At 43.1% G+C, this 20,456-nt stretch overlaps 1 protein-coding gene across 1 annotated transcript in view; it reads left to right on the forward strand.

The window, feature by feature from the left end:
• Nucleotides 1–7,107: 7,107 nt before the first annotated feature.
• LOC122790507 (histo-blood group ABO system transferase-like) overlaps nucleotides 7,108–20,456 on the forward strand; it is a 195,211-nt gene continuing 181,862 nt past the window's right edge. Inside the window, exon 1 of the mRNA XM_044058057.1 lies at nucleotides 7,108–7,236. Coding sequence (XP_043913992.1) covers nucleotides 7,121–7,236 — 116 coding nt within the window. The 5' untranslated portion in view covers nucleotides 7,108–7,120. The remainder of the gene's footprint in view (nucleotides 7,237–20,456) is intronic.

A 20,456-nucleotide genomic window follows, 5' to 3' on the forward strand; every position in this document is an offset into this window, starting at 1 on the left:
GAGCAAAAATTGAACACAATGTCTATTTGATATAAGCCCTATTTTTCACCAGAGAGGAGGCTTGTTTAACCAACCTGGTCACATCTTGAAGTGGTGGACAATAGAACTGCAGTTCAGAACAGGTTCTCAAGAAGTTCCTGAAGGGAGCTGTCAATCTCCATCCATTACGAAAGTGCAGTTCTCCTCACTGGGACTTAAAATTCTTGATTGACACATTTGTTTGTCTGGCCTTTGTACTGACTGTTTTAAGAATACCTGAAGTTTGCCTCCTGGAAACTTCTGCTTTTAATGGTGACAGCATCTGCTAGGGATTTGCAGATGAAGCCAAGCATCGTATCTCGGATGTGCACTGTCAACTTAGATTCTATCTGAAGCATGTGTATTAGCTCAGGAGGATGGACAGGAGGCTGGATCAGTGGCCCATTGGATTTGTCCCAGTCAGGTAGTCTGGCAGTCACCACCAGATATTGCCCAAATGGATTGCGAGCTGCTTTGTGTTCAGGCAACCACCCAATGTCTAGTACAGTAGTTCATTTGCGAGGTAGGGTAGTTACTGCTTCCAGTACTTGTCTCAAGAACGTATTCATTGTAAATGTTTGCATTGTGGGTACTTGGTTTCCACTACCTGCCTTTTTTAACCATTTCACTTAGATCTTCACCTCATGAATTGAGCTTTGTTTGTAATTTTTGTGCGTCAGGATTTGGCCTCTGTAGCTTTTGTTTCATTTCCCTTTTGACCTCGGCCTCATTTGGGAGTCATCCTTATACTGTTTTAAATTTATGTTTAGCTGTTACCAGTTGTAGATGAACCACAAAGTAAGGTGTAACAAATATATAAATATTCATCATTTCTGTCTACAGTAGGAGCTGGATTTGCATTTCATTACTGTGTTTCTCTACCCGTTTCAATAACAAGCTCTTCTGCCCATTCCTGTCTATGTTCTTGCTTTTTTGTGTACAGAATATGATGTCATGATACACTACTCTTTCAGTTTAAGAAGAATTGATGTCCTTCCATTATACTGTTGCAGTATTTATTACAATAGGGATCCCCTGCCAAGGGCAGCCTGGTGTCAAGCCAGTATACCAAAACCTTTAGATGGCTCTAAGGTATGCTGTGCATTACACATATGCTCCTTGTGTAGCATAGGGCACATAGGTGACGTCCAGATGTACCATCCTGAAAACTTCTTTGTCACCAGTCTGAATGCCATCTCTTGATCATCAGTCTGAACACCAACTCCATTGCTGCTTCACTAAGCTGTTTCAGATAAGTGCCCCATTGGAGGTTTTTGGCCTTATATTTTCTCATTTTGCTTTGTTGCTCGTGGGGTTTCATGTCATCTAGGAAGAGTAAATGTCAGTGTGGGAGACAGATTCCCCATAAAGATCATCACGAGCAGTTCTTATTCAGTCTCAGCGCTTCTCATGACCATATGTCTTGTTCCATTTGTCAGACCTTTGTTCCTAAGACTCCATAGCTGGCTTTCTTTCTTGGCCATGTATTTGGAGAACCAAGATCTTAAGCTTTTAGCAAAAGACATGATGGAAGGAACTTCCCGCTCTGAGGATCAGCCATCTGTAAAGATGAAATGCTAGGTCCAATTCTTCTGCTGTGCCACCTCTGCTGGATGTCTCTTCCAGGGCAAGAGAAAGCCTGGAGGACTGCCCAGCTCCGCCATTGGGTTCTTTTGCCATGACCATTTTGGAGGCCGTTGTGGATCCAGCCTTATGCATGTCCTTGGAGGCCTTGCAGACATCAGCTTCAGACGTTCAAGAGGAACCATGTTTGATTATTTCTGAGGGGCCTAGTGGTGTTCCTCATATTTTGGTTAGAGAGGTAGTCTCATTACAATTATTTAATGCCATCCAGGATATGAGCTTTCTAAACTTTGTAAGGCAGATGTCCCTTTGAAGAAAAAGCAAAAGAAGAAGCAAGTTTCTTCAGCTCCTAAGAACCTGCAGAGTGAATAGCAGAACTTCACTCAGGGGTTCTTTAATGCCCTGATGGTTTTGAAACCTCCACATGGAATTTGTTTCAGATCCCCCTTGGTCCTCTACTCCTCTCAAAAGACCTAGGGAACAAGATTCCTCTGAAGACGAGGGGGATTCAGATGAGTAATCCCTTGCTTATTCATCTCAGATTCCCTCTCCTTTAGATTATGGGTCTGAGAAAGAGGAGTCTACAAGTCCTGACACTTCTTTCAAGGAAATTTCTTTTGGGGCACAATTTCCAGAATGATGAAGTTCTTTAAGGGGATTGTGCCCAGGTTTCTGAGGTACAGAAGATGTGTTACAAGCTCCTTCAAATGGACTCTCCGAGATATTCTGCTGTTCCTCCTGTTTCAGCTGCATTGTTGGATGCCTTTTCCACTGCATCAAAGGCTCCTGATTCCCACCTCCCTGCCCCCCAAGAAACCTGATAGGTTTTATAGGGTGCCTGAGGACTGTAAATTTCTCTATATGTGTCCTTCTGGTGGCCATTCTGTGGTGTCTGCGACATCTGACAACCATCTCAATTGCTGCCTACTACTAAGTTACTTCCTTCTAATTAAGACAGCAGAACTATGGAAAGGCTAGTTTTATATCACTGCTACTTTAGCTTTTAGGGCTGTCAATTATCAGACCCATAAGTCCAGATACATTTTGGCTCTTCTTTCCCAGGTCCGTCAGGTAATTTCTGATCTCCTGGATTCTGAAGGGAAGACTTCTGTTCTTTCCCTTTTAGGTACTTCTTCCCAGGTGGCTTACCATTCCATTAAGTGTATTTATGATGCAGCAGATGCTTCCTCTAGGGCTGCTGCCTTTGGGTCAGTAATGAGGAGACATTTTTGGCTTTGGCATCGACCTTTGTCTAGTGATATTAAGGCTAAGTTGATGAATGCTCCTCTGGACAACAAACACTTGTTTGGTGAAGCTGCTGCTGATTTGTTTAAGTCTCTTCATGATAAGGGCAAGGCCGTGCAGGAACTTAAACATGATTTTGTTTCTCCTGTGTGTACATTTCAGAGAAATTACCATAATAACCCAGCCTTGGATCATAGGCAGTCTCACCCTCCAGCTGAGGGTAAGAAGGGTAGAAAGTGGGCTCCTCCTGCTAAAACTACCTAGACTTCTGGATCACAGAATCCCCTTTCCTGACAAACCAGGTGCTGTCTAACTATCCTGTTCTCAACCACATTCCTCTTTCTCTTCATCTTTTCCTTTCTCTTCTTGTTTGGTTAAAGATTACTCATGACTCCTGAATTCTGTTCATCATCCACCTACGGTATTTTGTAGCCTAAAAACCTCTTCCCCCTTTTATGGGCATTCCTCAGCCCTGTCAGGAGCACAGCTGCCTTTCATGCCATGGTGCTTCAGGATCTTCTGACTCAAGGAACTATTAAGGAAGTTCCAATTTCCTAAAGGGAGAAGGGGTTTTACTCCAGAATGTTTTTGGTGCCCAGGAAAGAGGGCACATTAGGACCTATTCTGGACCTCTCATCTAAACACCTTTCTGAAGGTCCCCTCTTTTTGTATGTTGTCCTTTTAGACTTTGTTCACTCTGTTGCTTCCTCAGGCTTATCTGGTGTCTGTGGAACTCAAGGATGCCTATTTTCATATTCATATTCATCCCCTTTTCAGGAAGTTACTACGTTTGTGTGTTGCTTCCTGGCATTTTCAGTTCTCTGCTTTGCCCTGTGGCCTTTCTACTGCCCCAAGGGTTTTCACCAAATGCCTCACTCTTGTGATTGCTTTTTGCAGACTGATTGGTATCCAAGTCTTTCCCATACTTGAACAATCTCCTTTTTCAGGCATCTTCTCCAGAGTTTTTTTTTTATAAAATCTCCTTTTTGCCATTTCCCTTCTGTAGAGTCTGGGGTTCACTATAAACTTCAAAACGTCCTTTCTGACTCCTTGACAAGATCATGTTTTTCTGGGGTGCAGGAACTATACTGTTCCTATGCTGGCATCCCTGCCTCCTCCTGAGGCCCTAACTCTCATTTCCTTTTTTCAATCCCTTCTTCTTCTTCTGGCTTCAATAACAGCCAAGGAATTTCTGAGAGCTCTGGGGTTCCTGGCTTCCACCATTCCTATGCTTTCCTTTCCAAACTCCACATGAGAAAACATCAGTGGTTCCTAAAGTCAAGTTTGGCTTCAGCATTCTCATCCCCTCACATTCCCAGTTCATCTTCTCATCTCAAGCAGGAACATCAATGGTAGATTCAGTAGTTGACTCTCAATCAAGGGTTCCCTTTTCATCCACCTCTTCCTTCTCAGGAGCTGTTCAGAGATACTTTATATGTGGGATGGAGAGCAGCATTCAGCTCCCTAAAGGTGCAGGAAGTCTGTTAACCTCATCACCAGAAAGACCAGATCAACATCAAAGAGATGAGAGCTCTTTTGCTGGCTCTTCAAGCTTTTCATCCTCTGTTCTCCCCAGGCATTTTCAAGGTATTTACAGACAATACCACAGTGATGTGGTATGTCAACAAACTGGGGGGGGGGGGTGGAGCCAAGGTCTTATCATCTTTGCTGGTTAGCACTCTTAGTATGGGAAGTATCTATTCAGTGTCAAGTGACACTTTAGGCAGTTTACATTCCCCCAGGTCAAAACATTGTGGCAGACTCTGAGTAAGCCCACAACTCAATCCCAAGAATTGGGATTTGTTTCTGGACATTGTCCACCAGTGGGGTACTCCTCAAGTGGATTTTTGTGCCTCCCCTCTGAATAGACAACTTCCTCTATTTTGTGACAGAGTCCCAGGTCCTCTAGTTTGGAAGGTGGTGCCCTCTCTTTTTCTTGGAAGGGGATTTTTTTATGCCTTTCGTCTCCTTCACCTCATTCCAAAAGTCCTTTTCGAAATACAACAAGATGCACCCAAAATCTTGCTGGTGACTCCCTTTTGGCTGACACAGCATTGGTTCCATCTTCTGCATTTAGCCAAGAAAAGTCATCACACGTTACCTCACAGGGTGGACCTACTCACACAAATAAAGGGATTTCTCATCTATCCTCATATGTCCACTCTTCAACTGACACTGTGGGTGATAAAATTTTGATTTCACAAAGACACCTTTTTCTGAGGATGTGCTTAGAGTCCTGCAGGAGGCCAGGAAACTCACTGCTAGGAAATCCTATTTATCCAAATGAAATAAGTTTTCTGTTTGGTGTCTTTGTCGTACCCTGGATCTACTTTCTGCGGATGTTCCTTTGGTTCTCCCCTTATCTGTGTGAACTGCTCAATGCTGTGTTGGCTTATTGTTCTGTTAAGACCCTCATCAGCTATCCCTGCTTATCTGCCTTTATCACCTCCTTTAGTTTTTAGATTTGAAGCTAAACAATTCCTTACAGTTGTCCTTCATATTAGGCCTCCCAGGAGGCTGTTCCTCCTCCATGGGATCTTAATTTTGTTTTAGAAAAATTAACCCAGGCTCCCTTGGAGCCTGCCACTTCAGCTTCCTTGCAACATTGCTCTTTGAACACTATACGTTTGTTAGCCTTTACTTCTGCCGCATGGGTGTCTGAGCTTCAAACCTTTATGGCTTGTCCCCCGCTTTTGGTGTTTCATAAGGACAGGGTGTCCCTTCGTACTAACCCTTTTATGCCCAAGGTGGTGAATGAGTTGCCCCTTAATCAGTCTATTCTTTTGCCCACTTTTTTCCCTTCTCTGCAATCTGCAAGTGAGAAGGTGCTGCACACATTAGATGTGTATAGACAATTAGGAAATCTGATCAGCTCTTTGTTTCCTTTCATCCTAGGTCTTTAGGTTTGACTGTTTCCAAACAAACCATTTTTTCTTGGATATCTAAAGCCATTTTATTTGCTATTCTTTTCATGGGAAGAGCCTTCATTCTTCTGTAAAGGCTCATTCTACTAGAGCTGTGGCTTCTCCTGGTGCATTTTTCAAGGGTTTAAATACTAAGTCTATTCTTGAGGCAGCTACCTGGATTTCTGTGCATACATTTACCAAGCACTACAAGTTGGATGGAATTTCCAGGGCTAGAGCTGCTTTTGCTATGCTCATCCTTCTGGGATTCCTAGAGAGCTCTGCTGGTTTTTCCATCTCCCTTTCTTCTTCCTGAGCTTTGGCACCCTCCCTGTTGTAATGAATACTGTAACCGTGAAATGAAAGGACAAGTTGTGTAAGATCTTACCATAAAGGTAGATGTCCTTCTCTCTGCTGTTGCAGTTTTCACTCCATCCCTCCACCCCTGGTCCTTTCCTCTTCTGTATGTACTGATTACTTCTCTATTCCTTGGACTGGCGTTCCTGCTGCAGCTATCATTTCTTAAGGTGGTACGGCCAGACGTAACCTTTATACCCTGTGCTATGCAGGGTGTATACGTATGACATACGGCATAGCTTTGGCCAACCTAAAGGCTTTGGTATACTGGACGTTAGTTGGGCCACCCTTGGCAGGGAATCCCTATTGTAATGAACACTAAAACAGTGAAGAGAAATAATCTACCGTTATGGTAAAGATCTTCCGCAACTGTACTTTCTGTCTTGCAGATATAGTGATTTGTTTTATATGAGCTATACTGTTTTTCCTTTAAAGCAAAATGTTAAAAAATAAACTGAAATGTTCCCATTCAAAAATGCCATTGATCTAGTCATTAGTCAAGAGAAAGAGATCCATTGTTTGTTTAAGCTGAAATATTTACCCTGAAATTACCCACTGAAATTTAGATTTGTTTTTTAATATCACATTATTTTTTTTTAGTTTATTTTACACATTGAATGTTGTTATGATGTCAATATTCAATGCACTTTTTAAGATTTGTATAAGTTATTTCCTTAGAACTGGAAATGAATAGCCATTCTTTCTTAAATGTGTATGAGTAAAAGCTTATAGTTAAGTAGTTATTTTTCCAGTTTGCTTAACATACAGGATTGGCTTTTATTTTTAAGTATTAAATATTTAAACAGATTGTATATCCTATAAACTTAGTTATTGCTTCAGTTATTAAATGCATTTGTAGTTGCCAGCAACAGCCTTCGAAAGGTTAAGTACAACACTGTTAATTCTATTATTACGATGCAAGATTATTTTTTCAGTGAACTTTTAATGTATACCTTAACTGACTGTTCCGCCTTATTTTTTTTTTTTTTTTTAGGAGAAATGACATCCTGGTTATGACCCCTTGGTTTGCTCCAATAGTCTGGGAAGGCACCTTCAATATAGATATACTGAATGAGAACTTCAGACAGCGGAATGTAACCATAGGACTAACTGCTTTTGCAGTGAAAAAGTATGTTAAAATCTTCCGTAGAACATGATAGTTTCTTACTTGACTTAAAGGAAAAATCCATCACGGGGAAACTTTTGACAGAGCTTTGCAAATCATAATGTTGCATTGAAAGTAAGTTTGGCACATGTTAGATTAATAAAGAAAATAAACTAAAAGCCTTGCATCATGGAGAACTATAGCACATGTACACATTGCCTCATTAAGTGCCCTGGGTTCATAGGTAGGTACTAGGCTATCTGCCCAGGGGCATTTAAAAGCCTAGACAGAGTGTGCCGGCTTTCGCCGCCCCATTGATTAATTAACTGATCCTTTGTCAAGCAGAGCCAATGAAGTGATCCCAGGGGTGCATTTTCTGTTACCCATCCACTCGTCAAGGCTTCTCTTGAAGAGTGTTAGTGAGGGGCTCTGTCTGATGTAATTTGGAATTTTGTTCCAAAGCATGGGGAGTCTCTGTGACAGGAATCTATCCCTCCAGCATGTTCTATTTATTGTTGTGGCGAGGTTTAGCTCACTAGAGCACATGGCTCGCAGTGACTTGGATTTCTTTAGGTGGAGCATGTCCATCAATTCTGAGTTGGGCATGGCTTTGTAAGTCAGACAGAGATCACCTCTGAGTAAGCGATATACCACTGAGTACACCCAGAGTTTTTTCAGTCGGTCTGCATAGGGCATATGTTTGAGACCAGTAATCCTCTTGGTGAGGTACTTTTGTGGTCTTTCCAGCTGTTGGAAGTGTCTTGTGAGGTACATCCCAAATGGGATATTGTACTCTATGATGGGTCTAATGAATGACGAGTAGAGGGGCACTGTACCCTCTTTATTTCTAAATGCGAACCCTTTAGTAATTAGATGGGCCACATAGGATTTCCTAACTACTTTGGCAATATGATTGTCAAATGAAAGATTACTATCTACCTGGGTCCCCAGATCTCTTATTAGCTCTTCTGTATTAAGGGGGCTGCCACCTATGTGGTAATTCGTGGGTGTTTTGTTTTTCCCAAACGGGATGACTATGCATATTTTGGCATTTAACTTGAGGCCATGATGTTGACACCAGGTGTCCGTCTCAGTAAGGCCCTTTTGGAGGATGTCCATGTCAGTCGGAGAGTCAATTATGGCTCCCAGTTTGCAGTCATCGGCGAACTTGGTTAGCCATAGTCCTCCTGTGTTTGCCTGTATTTCTGAGAAGTATATGCCGAACAATAGGGGTCCCAGGACCGAGCCTTGTGGGACACCACTTGTGACTGGTTTAGAATCGGACGTGGAGCCCGCTATTCTTACCGTGTGAGTTCTGTCTGTAAGCCAGTTGGCAACCCATCTCATGATGTAGGGGTTTTTGTTCAGGCTGGTGAGTTTTTCTGTAATACCCGAGTGGGGAATGGTGTCGAAAGCCTTGGTGAGGTCAGGGTAGGCTGTGTGAACCACCTTTCCCTCTTCTATAACCTTGGTGACTGTCTCGAAGAAGTCAACCAGGTTTAGTAGGCATGATCTGCCCTTAACAAAGCCGAACTGGGTCGGGTCAAGTGTTTGGAGGTTCCCAATGTCTTTGTTAATGAGTTTGATGATGCGCTCCATAGCCTTGCAGACCAGGCTAGTCAGTCAGTTGTGGCCCCTCCTTTGTGGAGAGGAATAACCGTTGCTGTGCGCCATTCTATGGCCACGTAGCCTGCGGAGAGGTAACAGCGTGTTTAGGTGGGGGGTTAGTTCGTTCTGTAGTTCATGCAAGACGCAGCCTGAGACACCATCTGGTCCCATTGACGCTGTGTTTTTGGCTTTTGAAAGGGCTGTTTTCACTTGTGCGTCTGTGATTTTTGGGACACTACACTTTTCCGGTATTGTTGTGGGCCCTTTTGGAGGTGAGAGAGGGGGTGACGTTTGCACTGAATCTATCTGCCAGGATGTTGGCAATATCAGTAGGTTCAGTATATTTTGTGCTATTTTGCACTAGTTCAGTGCATATCTGCGAGTTGCCACTTAGATTCTTAACATAGCTAAAGAAGGCTTTGTGGTTATCTTTAGAATCCATGGCTATTTTTCTTTCGAAGTTAGCCTTGGATGATTTCATGAGGGACCTCAGTTTCTTATTGATACTTATCAAGGATGTCTTTCCTTCTTGGGATTTGCTTTTTTTCTGAACTAGTTTCCTCCTTCTATTGCATAGCCTGTTTATTGCAGGGGTCCACCAAACTGGTTTCCTTCTCTTAGAGGAGTGAGTCTTGGTTTTGCTAGGGATGGCACAATCCATGCATCCTTGTTTGTGCTCATACAGTGCATTTGTAAAGGTTTCTGCATCTTGGGCAGCATTATCCTTTAGCGTGGGGGCTGTGAAACTTACCACCTCTGTCTTAAGTAAGGTGAAGTTTGCTTTAGAAAATTTTTTTACTGTGGTTTCCTTAGTTGGGGGTGGTGGTGGGGTGTGGACATCCAGAGTGATCAGTTTATGGCCTGATCTAACCAGTGATGGGTTGACCTCCGGTGTGGAACACCTGTCACCCATGTTGGTGATGACCAGGTTCAGTATGTTTTCACCTGTACTAGGGGAGTTTACCAGCTGATCCAGGGCGTTTGAGTTGATGAATTCCAGGAAGCGCTGGGCCTGGGAATTTGTACTCGAGTAGTTTTCCCAGTGAATGGTAGGGGAATTGAAATCGCCCAATATCAGGGTGTTGGTAGGACCTTCATGTTTTCCATTGTCTCCAGAAAGGTGGAGTGGTGGTCCTGGGTCATGAAGGGTGATGTAGCAAGCCACAATTTGCATTGCAGTTTTGCCTGATGTTAGTTGCACATGGATGATCTCAGAGGTATCATGCTGCACCACTAACCTGGAGGTGTAGGTATATCCTTGATGAATATGGATACACCCCCTCCTTTTGTGTTTCAGTCCATGTTCTGTGGCTGAAACGTGTGGTATGAGTTGTAACCTGGTAGTGCTGGGGTGCTCTCTGGAGCCTTGAACCAGGTTTCACAGATGTCGGCGTTCTCCATACTGAGGAGTGCTTCAAGCTCGTGCATTTTGAGATTTAAACTCCTGGCGTTGAGTAGCATAACCCTCAGTTTTTTGTTAATTGTGCTGTTTACGGAGGTGGGTTTGACTTTTGAGCCTTGCCTAGAAAAGGCACTATGGGAACAGCAAGAGCCTTGGCCAGTATTCGAAAGCCTAGGGGTGACAGGTGCAAGCCATCTCTTGCGAAGAAATGCGGCTTGTTGAGCATGTCATCCCAGGCTGACAAACACTGGATCCCCTTTGAATGACACCAGAAGCTTAGCCAATTGTTGAAATTGATCATTTTTTCTTTATACTGAGGTATCATTCTTGGTGAGGGCAGGATGCTACTCAGGGTCAGGGTCATACCAGCCTGGGCTACATGATCAGAGAGCTCTTTCATGTCTCTTTTCATGTAGTCCAGGGAGGTACGTCTCAGGTCATTCACACCAACATGAACAATGACAGAGTCATATTTGTACTTGTTCTGGAGTGACCTGAGTGCTTGAGTTATGTGGTGGATTCTGGCTCCCGACAGGCAGCTAACAGTAACCTTCTGCTTATCCAGCCTAGTGAGTGGGACGTTAGTGTGCCTGACTATAGAGTCACCTATTACTAATGTGCTAGATGTGTTATTTCGTCTTAAGGGCTGTGATTGTGTGGCACACTGATTTTGTGTTTTATGTGTTGTCTGGTTTGTGACGGGAAGTGCAGGTTGTTTGGATGTCTGCTTTGGGGGTCTCTGATGCTTTTGCAGGTTTTTATTTAGAGCCTCCGAGTATGATTTTGTGTATTTATGTGTATTTTTTGCCAGTGCTGTTTTAGTAGATCTGTGTGCGGCTGGAGTTGTGGTGCACATGTTAACCTTCTCCTCTTGACTGTCTGTTCCAGTCTTGGGTGGAGACAGCTTAGCTTCCAGTTTGGCTGTACAATTGCATCTCTCGCATATTTTAGTGTTTTGTGGTGGTAGGAGGAGAGGGTTGTCTGTGTACATGAGGCAGTTGTAACATTGCCTCAGGATACCCAGCTTCACCAGCTGGACTGAAGAGTGCACCTGAAGTTGCCCTTTGGTCTTGCCTGAATAGTAGGGTGAGCTGCTTAGTCGCTTGGTTGGTGAGGAGTGAATAAAGAGCCTTGCCCTGCTGAGCAATAAATGTCAGGGTATATTATTGCTTGCTATTAGGTCTGAGCAAGTGTTGGGCTGTAAGATGCTTTTTGAGTGCTTAAGTTGAGAGTTAGACCAGTTTCAAGGGAAAAACTGAAGAGGAGACTTAGTGGAGCCGGGAATAATTTAACCATAGCTAACCGGCACTGCCCAGTGCGCAAAACCATGCAAATGCGGTTTTTATAGTATGGAAATTAAAGAGGTAGAAATTAGCCCAAAATGGCCAATAAACTACTAACTTCTGGGCTGGAACCACTCCTCTAGGGACATATAGGTTGGTCAAAGCTCCCCACTCTCACAGGTGAACAGGGAAACTTCCTTCTATCCAAGTAAGGTATGGGCAACTCAGAAACTAGTATCACAGCCCTGAATTTAGCACTAGCCTGAAAACTGGAGTATACTAGCTTAGAAAGGTGGGAAACAAGGATTTTTTTTGTTTTATTTGTTTTTTGAAAAGATAAGGCAAAAACAGTAAAAATTACACTTAAAACAGCTTTAAACGACTACAAATGATCAGAAAAGGCTATTGCACTTTAGTGTGTAGCCTACAACAGTTAAAATTATTTAAACAAAAAACAACTTTTTAAAAGTGCAGGTAGTCAAATAAGTACAATACGTGAAAAAAACAAGCTTTTAAATCACAATAAATGCTGGAAAAATATGCGTTTAGGCAGAAAACAGTTAAGTACAGCAAGAAAGTACAGAAAACTGATACTTAATCACTCCAAAGTCTCTGTTCTAAGCTAGAAGGCTTGTATCAGTTTAAGGCTTTCTAGTGCTACTCAGTAGGTTAGTTACAGGAAAGATGGGAAACAAGCACAGATGTGGTCTTTTAAACCAGAAAGTTGAAAGAGATGGACAAACTGTCCAAATGGTCAATAAACTACAATTTCTGGGCCAAGAACCACTCCTCTCATGGTAGGCAGGCTAACTAGTGCTTACCACTGCCACTTGTAAGCTAGAAGGCTTTCCTCCAACACAGAAAGGCTTGTGGGGCTCATAAGCTTACCAACAGTCCTGGATACAGCAACTCTGTATCTGGACTAGGCTAATTACAGGAAAGGTGGGAAACAGGCACAAGTGCGGCTTTCAAACCAGAAAGTTGAAAGAGATGGAAAAAAAACTGCTCAAACAGCCAATAGCTACAATTTCCGGGCCAAGGACCACTCCTCTTGTGGTAGATAGGCTACCTGATGCTTACCACTCCCACTGATTAAGCTAGAAAGCTTTCCTCCAACACGGAAAGGCTTGGGGGCTCAGAAGCTTACAAAGAGTCCTGGATACAGCAAATCTGTACCTGGACTAGACTAGTAACAGGAAAGCAGGAGACAAGCGCAAACACAGGCTTTTAAATCAGAAGGTTAAAAGAGATGGAAAAGCTTCCCAAACGGCCAATAAACTATAATTTCTGGGCCAGAAACCATTCCTCCTGTGGTAGATAGGTTACCTAGTGCTTACCACTCCCACTGATAAGCTAGAAGGCTTCTCTCCAACACAGAAGGGCTTGGGGGGCTCAGAAGCTTACCAACAGTCATGGATACAGCAAATCTGTACCTGGATTACACTAGTTATGGGAAAGGCGGGGACCAAACACAACACAGGCTTTTAACCAGAAAGTAGAAAGAGATGGAAAAACTGCTCAAATGGCCAGTGAACTACAATTTTAGGGCCAAAACTCACTCTTCCCGTGGTAGATAGGCTACCTAGTGCTTAACACTCCTACTGATACGCTAGAAGGCTTCCCTCCAACACAGAAAGGCTTGGGGGGCTCAAAAGCTTACCAACAGTCCTGGATACAGCAAGTCTGTATCTGGAGTTTAATAGTTACAGGAAAGGCAGGAAACAAGCTTAGATTTTTTTTTTTTACAGAAAATCATCTAAAACAGCAGTAAATACAATTCAAATTGTAGTGCAGGCCAGCACACCCAAGTGTGTAGCAACACTATGGCAAATACAATTCAAATAAGTGCAATTAAATTAACAAATGACTAAAAACAAGTGCAGAAGGCAGTAAATTAGAAGGCTACTAACAAGCAGTAATAGGTGCAGAGTAAGAGCGACTGAACAGATAACAGCACGCAGAAGAGTAACTAAGACAGTTACAGTAAGAGCAGATGAATAAGATATATACATATATATATATATATATATATATATGTATATGTATATATATATTTTTTTTTGGGGGGGGACAGAGCAGGATTGAGAGGCTACAGGGGTTGTCCTTCCCAAATGATCTCTTTGTACGCAGTAGGAGTGCCTGAAATCAGAATATGATCTCACTGCACTCAGATGAGTAAGCAAATGAGATGGGCCCAGAAGGAGTATCCAAATAAAAATCTACAAGAGGGGTGGGCAATTTCAAAGCCACCAACATTAACAGCAAAACAAGAACAAGGAGGGTGGGTGGGGAACTAACTGTAGAGAGACAGCCACAAGTTCAGTTGAGTTAATATTCAGTGAAAAACACAAATAAATAAATTACAGTACTATATTCAAAAGAGCAGATAAAAGTGTACTTAAATTCACTTATACGTCCAGCTTATTTCAGGCAGATGTTAGCCGGCCAAAACTCTGATATTAGGCAGAGATAACTCAAAATGTACCACTTATATAAGGCAAGACAGGATGTCAGTGATGAGCTGAAACTACCCCCCACTGCTATCAATGGCTACACGGAAATTCTAAAAAGTACACTGTAGAGAGACAGCCACAGCTTCAGTTGAGTTAATATTCAGTGAAAAACACAAATAAATAAATAAAATACAGTACTATATGCAAAAGAGCAGATAAAAGTGTACTTAAATTCACTTATACGTCCAGCTGTTGATAAATGTTTCCATAACTTGTTGAGTTAGAAGTCTCTAAGAAACCAACTTACTGAGCACAAATTCTAGAGAAATCAAACCCATAAAATAATAAAAAGTAAGCTTTTTAAAGGCCCCTTCTCCACCCACCGTAGTCCTACACTCCCTGTACTTTACGTATCAATTCCGTGGTCACACAAAGAAAGGAGAAGTCTCCCTCCTAAACAAGGAATTGCTGTGAACGTGTACTTAGAAATCACACCAAAAGTGACTTCCTATGGAAAACAGTGATTAGGGAGTTTAACTTCACAGCAAGTTGGTTCCTCAGGAACTTGTCACTGAATGAGCTATAGAATAGCCATTGTTAAATAGGCCAGGATTAATCAGCTCCCAGTCTAGAAAGAAAATGTGGGTATGGAAAGAACAGCCTGTATCATGCTTAGAAGATGCGAGTTTCTCTTTGAAGGCAGTAGTAGTAGACATTATGGCATGCTCATAGTAATATACATGTATGTGTGGGACTGCTGAGTATTCAAAACAAAGTAATCCACTACACAGGTAGAACTGGGACCACCAGGAAAGCCTAATCACACTTCCTTAGCGAATAAAACAGCTGTACTGTTGCTTCCGTCTCCAAAGAGACTTCATCAGAATAAAATTCAATAGTGGACTAAAACTTTTTGTACAACCAAAAACTCAATTACCCTTGATATAACCTAATTAAACAATGAATAAGTAAACTCATCCTAAAACTACAAATTAAAATCAAAAACTTACACTAAATGCCATTTAGACACCAGAAAAAAAAATATATAAACTAATGTATTTTTATGTAAAAAAAATGTATTCTTAATCTCCTATTAAAAAAAAAAACTAGAGTCATTCATATCTGGCGGTTTACCTCCCCTAACCTTAATTGCCAGATAGTTTCCCTCTGCTCTACTCTATCTTTGTAAAACTCTCCTCTGATAGTCTTAGGTACTTGTTCTAAAACAGAAGACAAGAATTTCTTGTATCGTGAACATTTAAGGGTGTGTTTAAATAGTGCATTATTGCAGTTGTTTTGTCCTAATAGAATACAGGTGTTCCTTAATTCCTTTGTTTTAACACCTTGTCGACATTGCTGTATATACTACCCCCTGTGTATTACAACTGTATACTCCACCTATAGGAATAGTTCTATTCATGTGAGGTAACTCAACAAAAGGGCCTTCTAGAATGTATCTACATGTGTTGCAGAAACCACAATTGTGCATTCCCTTGTCCTTCCCACTATTGAATGTAGGAAGGTCACAAGAAAAAGAAGTTATGTACTCACCATAACATTCCATCTGAGTAGGTACTGCATTTGTCTGCAACCTGTGGGTATCGGATCCGACTTCGGATCCGAGCCGACAGCTTTCCAAGCTACAAGATCTGAGCTCCTAGCTCCTCCCCTACCCATAATCCCCTGCTACCTGCTGTATTACCTCAGATCGACTTTTATGCCTTATCACCCAACTAATAACCTCGAGAAAGGAATATACCATATCTAATCTCCTGACAAGAAACTGACAGGTGACCAGAAAATCCTGAAAAGGTTCGGGGGATGGCAGGGGGGGTCAGTTGCAGACAAATGAAGTACCTACTCAGATGGAACGTTATGGTGAGTACATAACTTCTTTATCTGAAGTAGTTTTTCATTTGCTCTGCAACCTGTGGGACAGAGTCCCCAGCTACTCAAGAAAAACCTGGGTGGCCTTTACGGAAGGATATTCCGAAGCACCGCGGAACCAAAAGAAGCCCTGCCTCCCAAAATCATATCTAGTTTATAATGAGAAATGAACGTATGAGAAGAGGACCAAGTAGCTGCTGAACATATGTCGTCCAAGGGAACCCTGGACCAAAAGGCTGCTGAGGTGGCCACAGACCTTGTAGAATGAGCATGAATTCCAATAGGGGCTGGATGTTCTTCGTCTTCCATTGCTGCAGTCCTGACTATAGGGTATAGTCCGCGTCCCAGTCGGCCCGAATACCAGAGTATAAGGCTGACGTCGGTCATGGCGCCTTAGACTGACGTCAGTACGTCAGGGTACTAATGCGCATGACCGACGTCATTTCCTCAGTCTTTTTTGGCGCATGGTCCGTCCGATGCAGAAGCAATTTTGCGAGTGCAGGTTGGCGTTCTGAGATTTTCCGAAACCGGAGTTTCAGACCGAAACAGAGTTGGCTAAGTAACCCGTTGAGAACATTTTGGTTTTTCTTGCCTCAGTATTTAACCGGATGTCAGAAAAGCGAATAACTGTATTTCTTGTGGGAAGCAGATACCGCATAGGGATTATCATACATTGTGTATACCTTGTTTAGGGCCTGTGCACGACGTTGTTGGTTGCCGCTCTTGTGCTAGATTTAACAAGCGCACTATTAAGAGGAGGCTAGATTGTGCTAGGTTAGTGTTTGGAAAGCGTTGTAATTATAATATGCCGTCGGATGCTCCGGCCCGCTTCATCCAAGAAGCGCAAGGACAAAACAGTGAAGCCTAGGGGTGAGGAACCGGCAGTCCCGGACGTCGGTTCTTTAGTAGGCTCAGTGGAGCCAGAGGTTTTGCCAGGAGTCTCCATGGAGTCTCAGGCAGATACTTTATTGTTACAGGATGTGCCCTCTCAGGAGGTAGGCCAGGCTGAGGGGGCTTCTCAGGTAACTGTTCTTCCCTCTCTTCCCAAGGTAGTTAGGGCCTCTCCTTCTGTTGCCAAAGCTTCTTTTAGAGGTAGGCCAAGTTCAACTTCTGTGGGGGCTTCTCCTAGCATTTCGGGCTCTGTGCCTAGGAAACATATGCTTAAAATGGCAGAAGATTTGATTACTCTAATTAGAGGTTCTATGGGGGCGCCTGATAAGAGGCCTAGGGTGGAACAGGAGTTTGATAGTTTTGAACAGTGTTCACAGGCTTCAGAGTCTTCTGTGGAAGACTTACAAGAGTTTCCTACTTATTCTGATTCTGATGTGGATGATTCCACTCCTACAGCTTCCCCTCCTGAGGATTTTTCATTTTCAGAGACTCTTCACTCCATGAGGGAGCACTTTAAATGGGAAGGCCAGGATTACTCTGATTCCAGGAAAAGGCTTGGGGAATTCTTGTTTTACCCCAGCATAGGCCCTTAGCTATTCCTCCTGTGTTGAATGTGGTGGAGGATGTTTTGCAGAGGCTTCCCTGAACCCTGACTCCTTGCCTCCTGCTCCTGTTAAGCCTGATAGGTATTATAGGGTGCCCGAAGCTCATAAGTATTTGTTTAAGAGTCCTAGGGCGGACCCAGAAACTGTTTCTCAGGGGCCTAAAGGTGTTAAAGCTTCTGTGGTTAAAAATCCTGTACCCTCTGATAAAGAGGCAAGGGCTTTGGATAGGTGGGGTAAGAAAGTGTATACTTCTTCCACTCTAGCCATGAGGGCGTTGAATTGTCAGTTTCACATGCTAAAATATCAGAATTATCTCCTTTCACAATTGAAATCTAAGGTGGATGCTTTGGCGGAAGGTATTGAGTGTAAAGAATTGCTGGATTTGGTTCATGTGTCTGAACAAGTGGGTAAGCATTCTTTGCAGTGTGGTTTTGATGCTGTTCAGGCCTCCTCGAGGGTGGCTGCTACTAGTTCTGTTCTTCGCAGACATGCCTGGTTGAAGGATCAGAATTTAGCTGAGCATGTTAAGACCAGGATTTTGGATGCTCCTTTACAGTCTGATGTGTTGTTTGGACCGCCTGTGGAAGCAGTTTTAAAGAAAATGGAGGACAAAGCTAAGTCTATGCAGACTGTTAAAGATTTTTTGCAGGTGCAGCCTCCGAAGTTTAGTAGAAATTGGCCTGCTAAGGGGTGGACATATCCTGCTTATGGTTCCCAGTCTAGGGGTAGGTCTAGACGTGGTAGGGGCAGGGCTCAAGGTTCGTTTAGGCCTAGATCAGAGAGTTCACCTGCTCAGACTTCTGGTGAGGGCAGGGGTCAGTCCTTTCGTAAGCAGACCCAATGACCTGCCTTTTCAGCTGCCAGTGGATTCTCGTCTGGCAGCTCCTTTGGGAGGAAGACTGTCTCTTTTCAAAGAAAATTGGGATTTAATCACTCAAGACAGATGGGTGCTGGATATCATTCATCACGGTTACAGATTTTATTTCCACACAATGCCTCCTTTCAAAGGCATGCCAGATGTTCCTCCTCCACAAAGAAAAGAGGCTCACAAGCAAGTTTCTCAGTTACTCCAGATAGGGGCCATTCAGCCAGTCCCTGTATCAGAAAGGGGCTTCGGATTTTATTCTCGCCTGTTCCTAGTACCAAAGAAGGGGAACACGTGGAGACCAATTTTGGATTTATCTATCCTCAACACTTATCTGGACATTCCCAAGTTCAAGATGTTGACGTTACAACAACTGTTACCTCTGCTGGGCAAAGATCACTGGATGGTAACTTTGGATCTCAAGGAAGCTTACCTTCATGTGCCTATAAGGCTAGGTTGCAGAAAGTATCTGCGGTTTGAACTGGAGATTTTCATTATCAGTTCTCTGCATTGCCCTTTGGCTTATCTACTGCCCAGAGTATTCACAAGGTTCTGGCTCCAGTGATAGCTTACTTCAGGCTTCAAGGCATTCAAATCTATCCTTACTTGGACGACTGCCTGATTCTGGCTCAAGAAAAGGAAGACCTTCTACAGCATCTGGAATATGTCATAGCAGTGCTAAGATGCCTGGGGTATTCTGTGAACGAAATAAAGTCCAGTCTAGTACCCTCTCAAGACATGTGCTTTCTGGGTGTGAGACTGAATACAGCAGCCAGATGGCCTTTTTAACCCCGGACAAACAAAGAGTCTGTCACTTTACTTCCATCAACTATCTCATCAGTCCGTGCTGACTGCAAGGACAGTCCTTCAAGCATTAGGGTTCATGGCATCTTGTATTCTGGTGCTTCCCAATGCCAAACTGCATATGAGGAAGCTGCAATGGTATCTCAAAAATGTATGGACACAGCACTGCCAGGATTTGGACACTGTCATTCAAATAATACCTTGCCTTCAAAAGGAATTCTTGTGGTGGGCTCAGGAATGTCACCTAAACAAGGGACTCTCTGTGACCCGGCCAGAGGCGAGTCAGATTTTAACGACAGATGCCTCGGACACTGCTTGGGAGCTCATCTAAATGGAAAGTGGATACAAGACAAGTGGCCTGCCAGACTACAGCATCTACATATCAACATGAAGGAGATGTTAGCAGTCCAGTTTGCATTGATGGCTTTCAAGGAGTTGCTTCTTCCAGGGCAGGTGTTGATTCTAACAGACAACACAACTGTCATGTGGTACATCAACAAGCAAGGGGAACACATTCTTATCCTCTATGCAGGCAAGCAATGATTTTATGGGAGACTGCGTTAAGCCTGCAACTAACTCTTCAGGCAAGGTTTCTGCCAGGAGCACAGAACTCCCTAGCAGATGTGTTAAGCAGACAAATCATGGATCCCCACAGTGGAAACTGGATCTTCATGTATTTCAGAAATTGACAGTGTCATGGGGAACTCCAGACATAGATCTGTTCGCTTCTCCACTAAACCACCAGCTGCCAAAGTATTGCACAAAGGGGTTTCATCACACAGCTTGGAAAGTGGATGCTCTGTCTTTCAGTTGGAAAAACCTTCATGTCTATGCCTTTCCACCTCTGCCTCTTCTTCCAAAGGTATTATTAAAGGTCAGACAAGACAGGCCAAGGATGATTTTGATAGCTCCAGATTGGCCTCGGCAACACTGGTATCCACTACTACGCAGTCTGGTAAGGAAGCCTCCATGGCCTTTACCTCTGATTCCTCATCTGTTATCTCAGAAGGATGGTCATCTGCTCAATGTCAAGCTTCACTCTCTTCATCTAACAGCCTGGCATATTCTCTCTTGAAGCACAGCAGGTCTCAACTTCCTCAACAAGTTTTAAATGTGATTATGGAAGCTAGAAGACCTAGTACAAGGAAGGTGTACGCAGACAAATGGAAGAGATTTTTATTTTGGAGTACAGCAAAGAATTTGGAGATTTCTGAGCCTAATTTGAGTGTGGCTCTTCAATATCTTACTGAGTTATTGGACAAAGGTTTGTCCTTCTCTTCCATTAAGATTCATGCTGCAGCAATTTCAGCTCATTATGATTGTGACCCACCTTTGTTTTCGCATCCTTTGTTCAAGCAGTTTCTTAGAGGGCAAAGAATATAAGACCCCACGTGAGCTCCTACTCCTGCTTGGGATCTCAATTTTGTGTTGGAAAACTTACTCTAC

Source organism: Protopterus annectens, chromosome 16.part0 (assembly GCF_019279795.1).
Source record: "Protopterus annectens isolate FY-2018-M chromosome 16.part0, PAN1.0, whole genome shotgun sequence".
Classification (NCBI taxonomy): Eukaryota; Metazoa; Chordata; order Ceratodontiformes; family Protopteridae; genus Protopterus; species Protopterus annectens.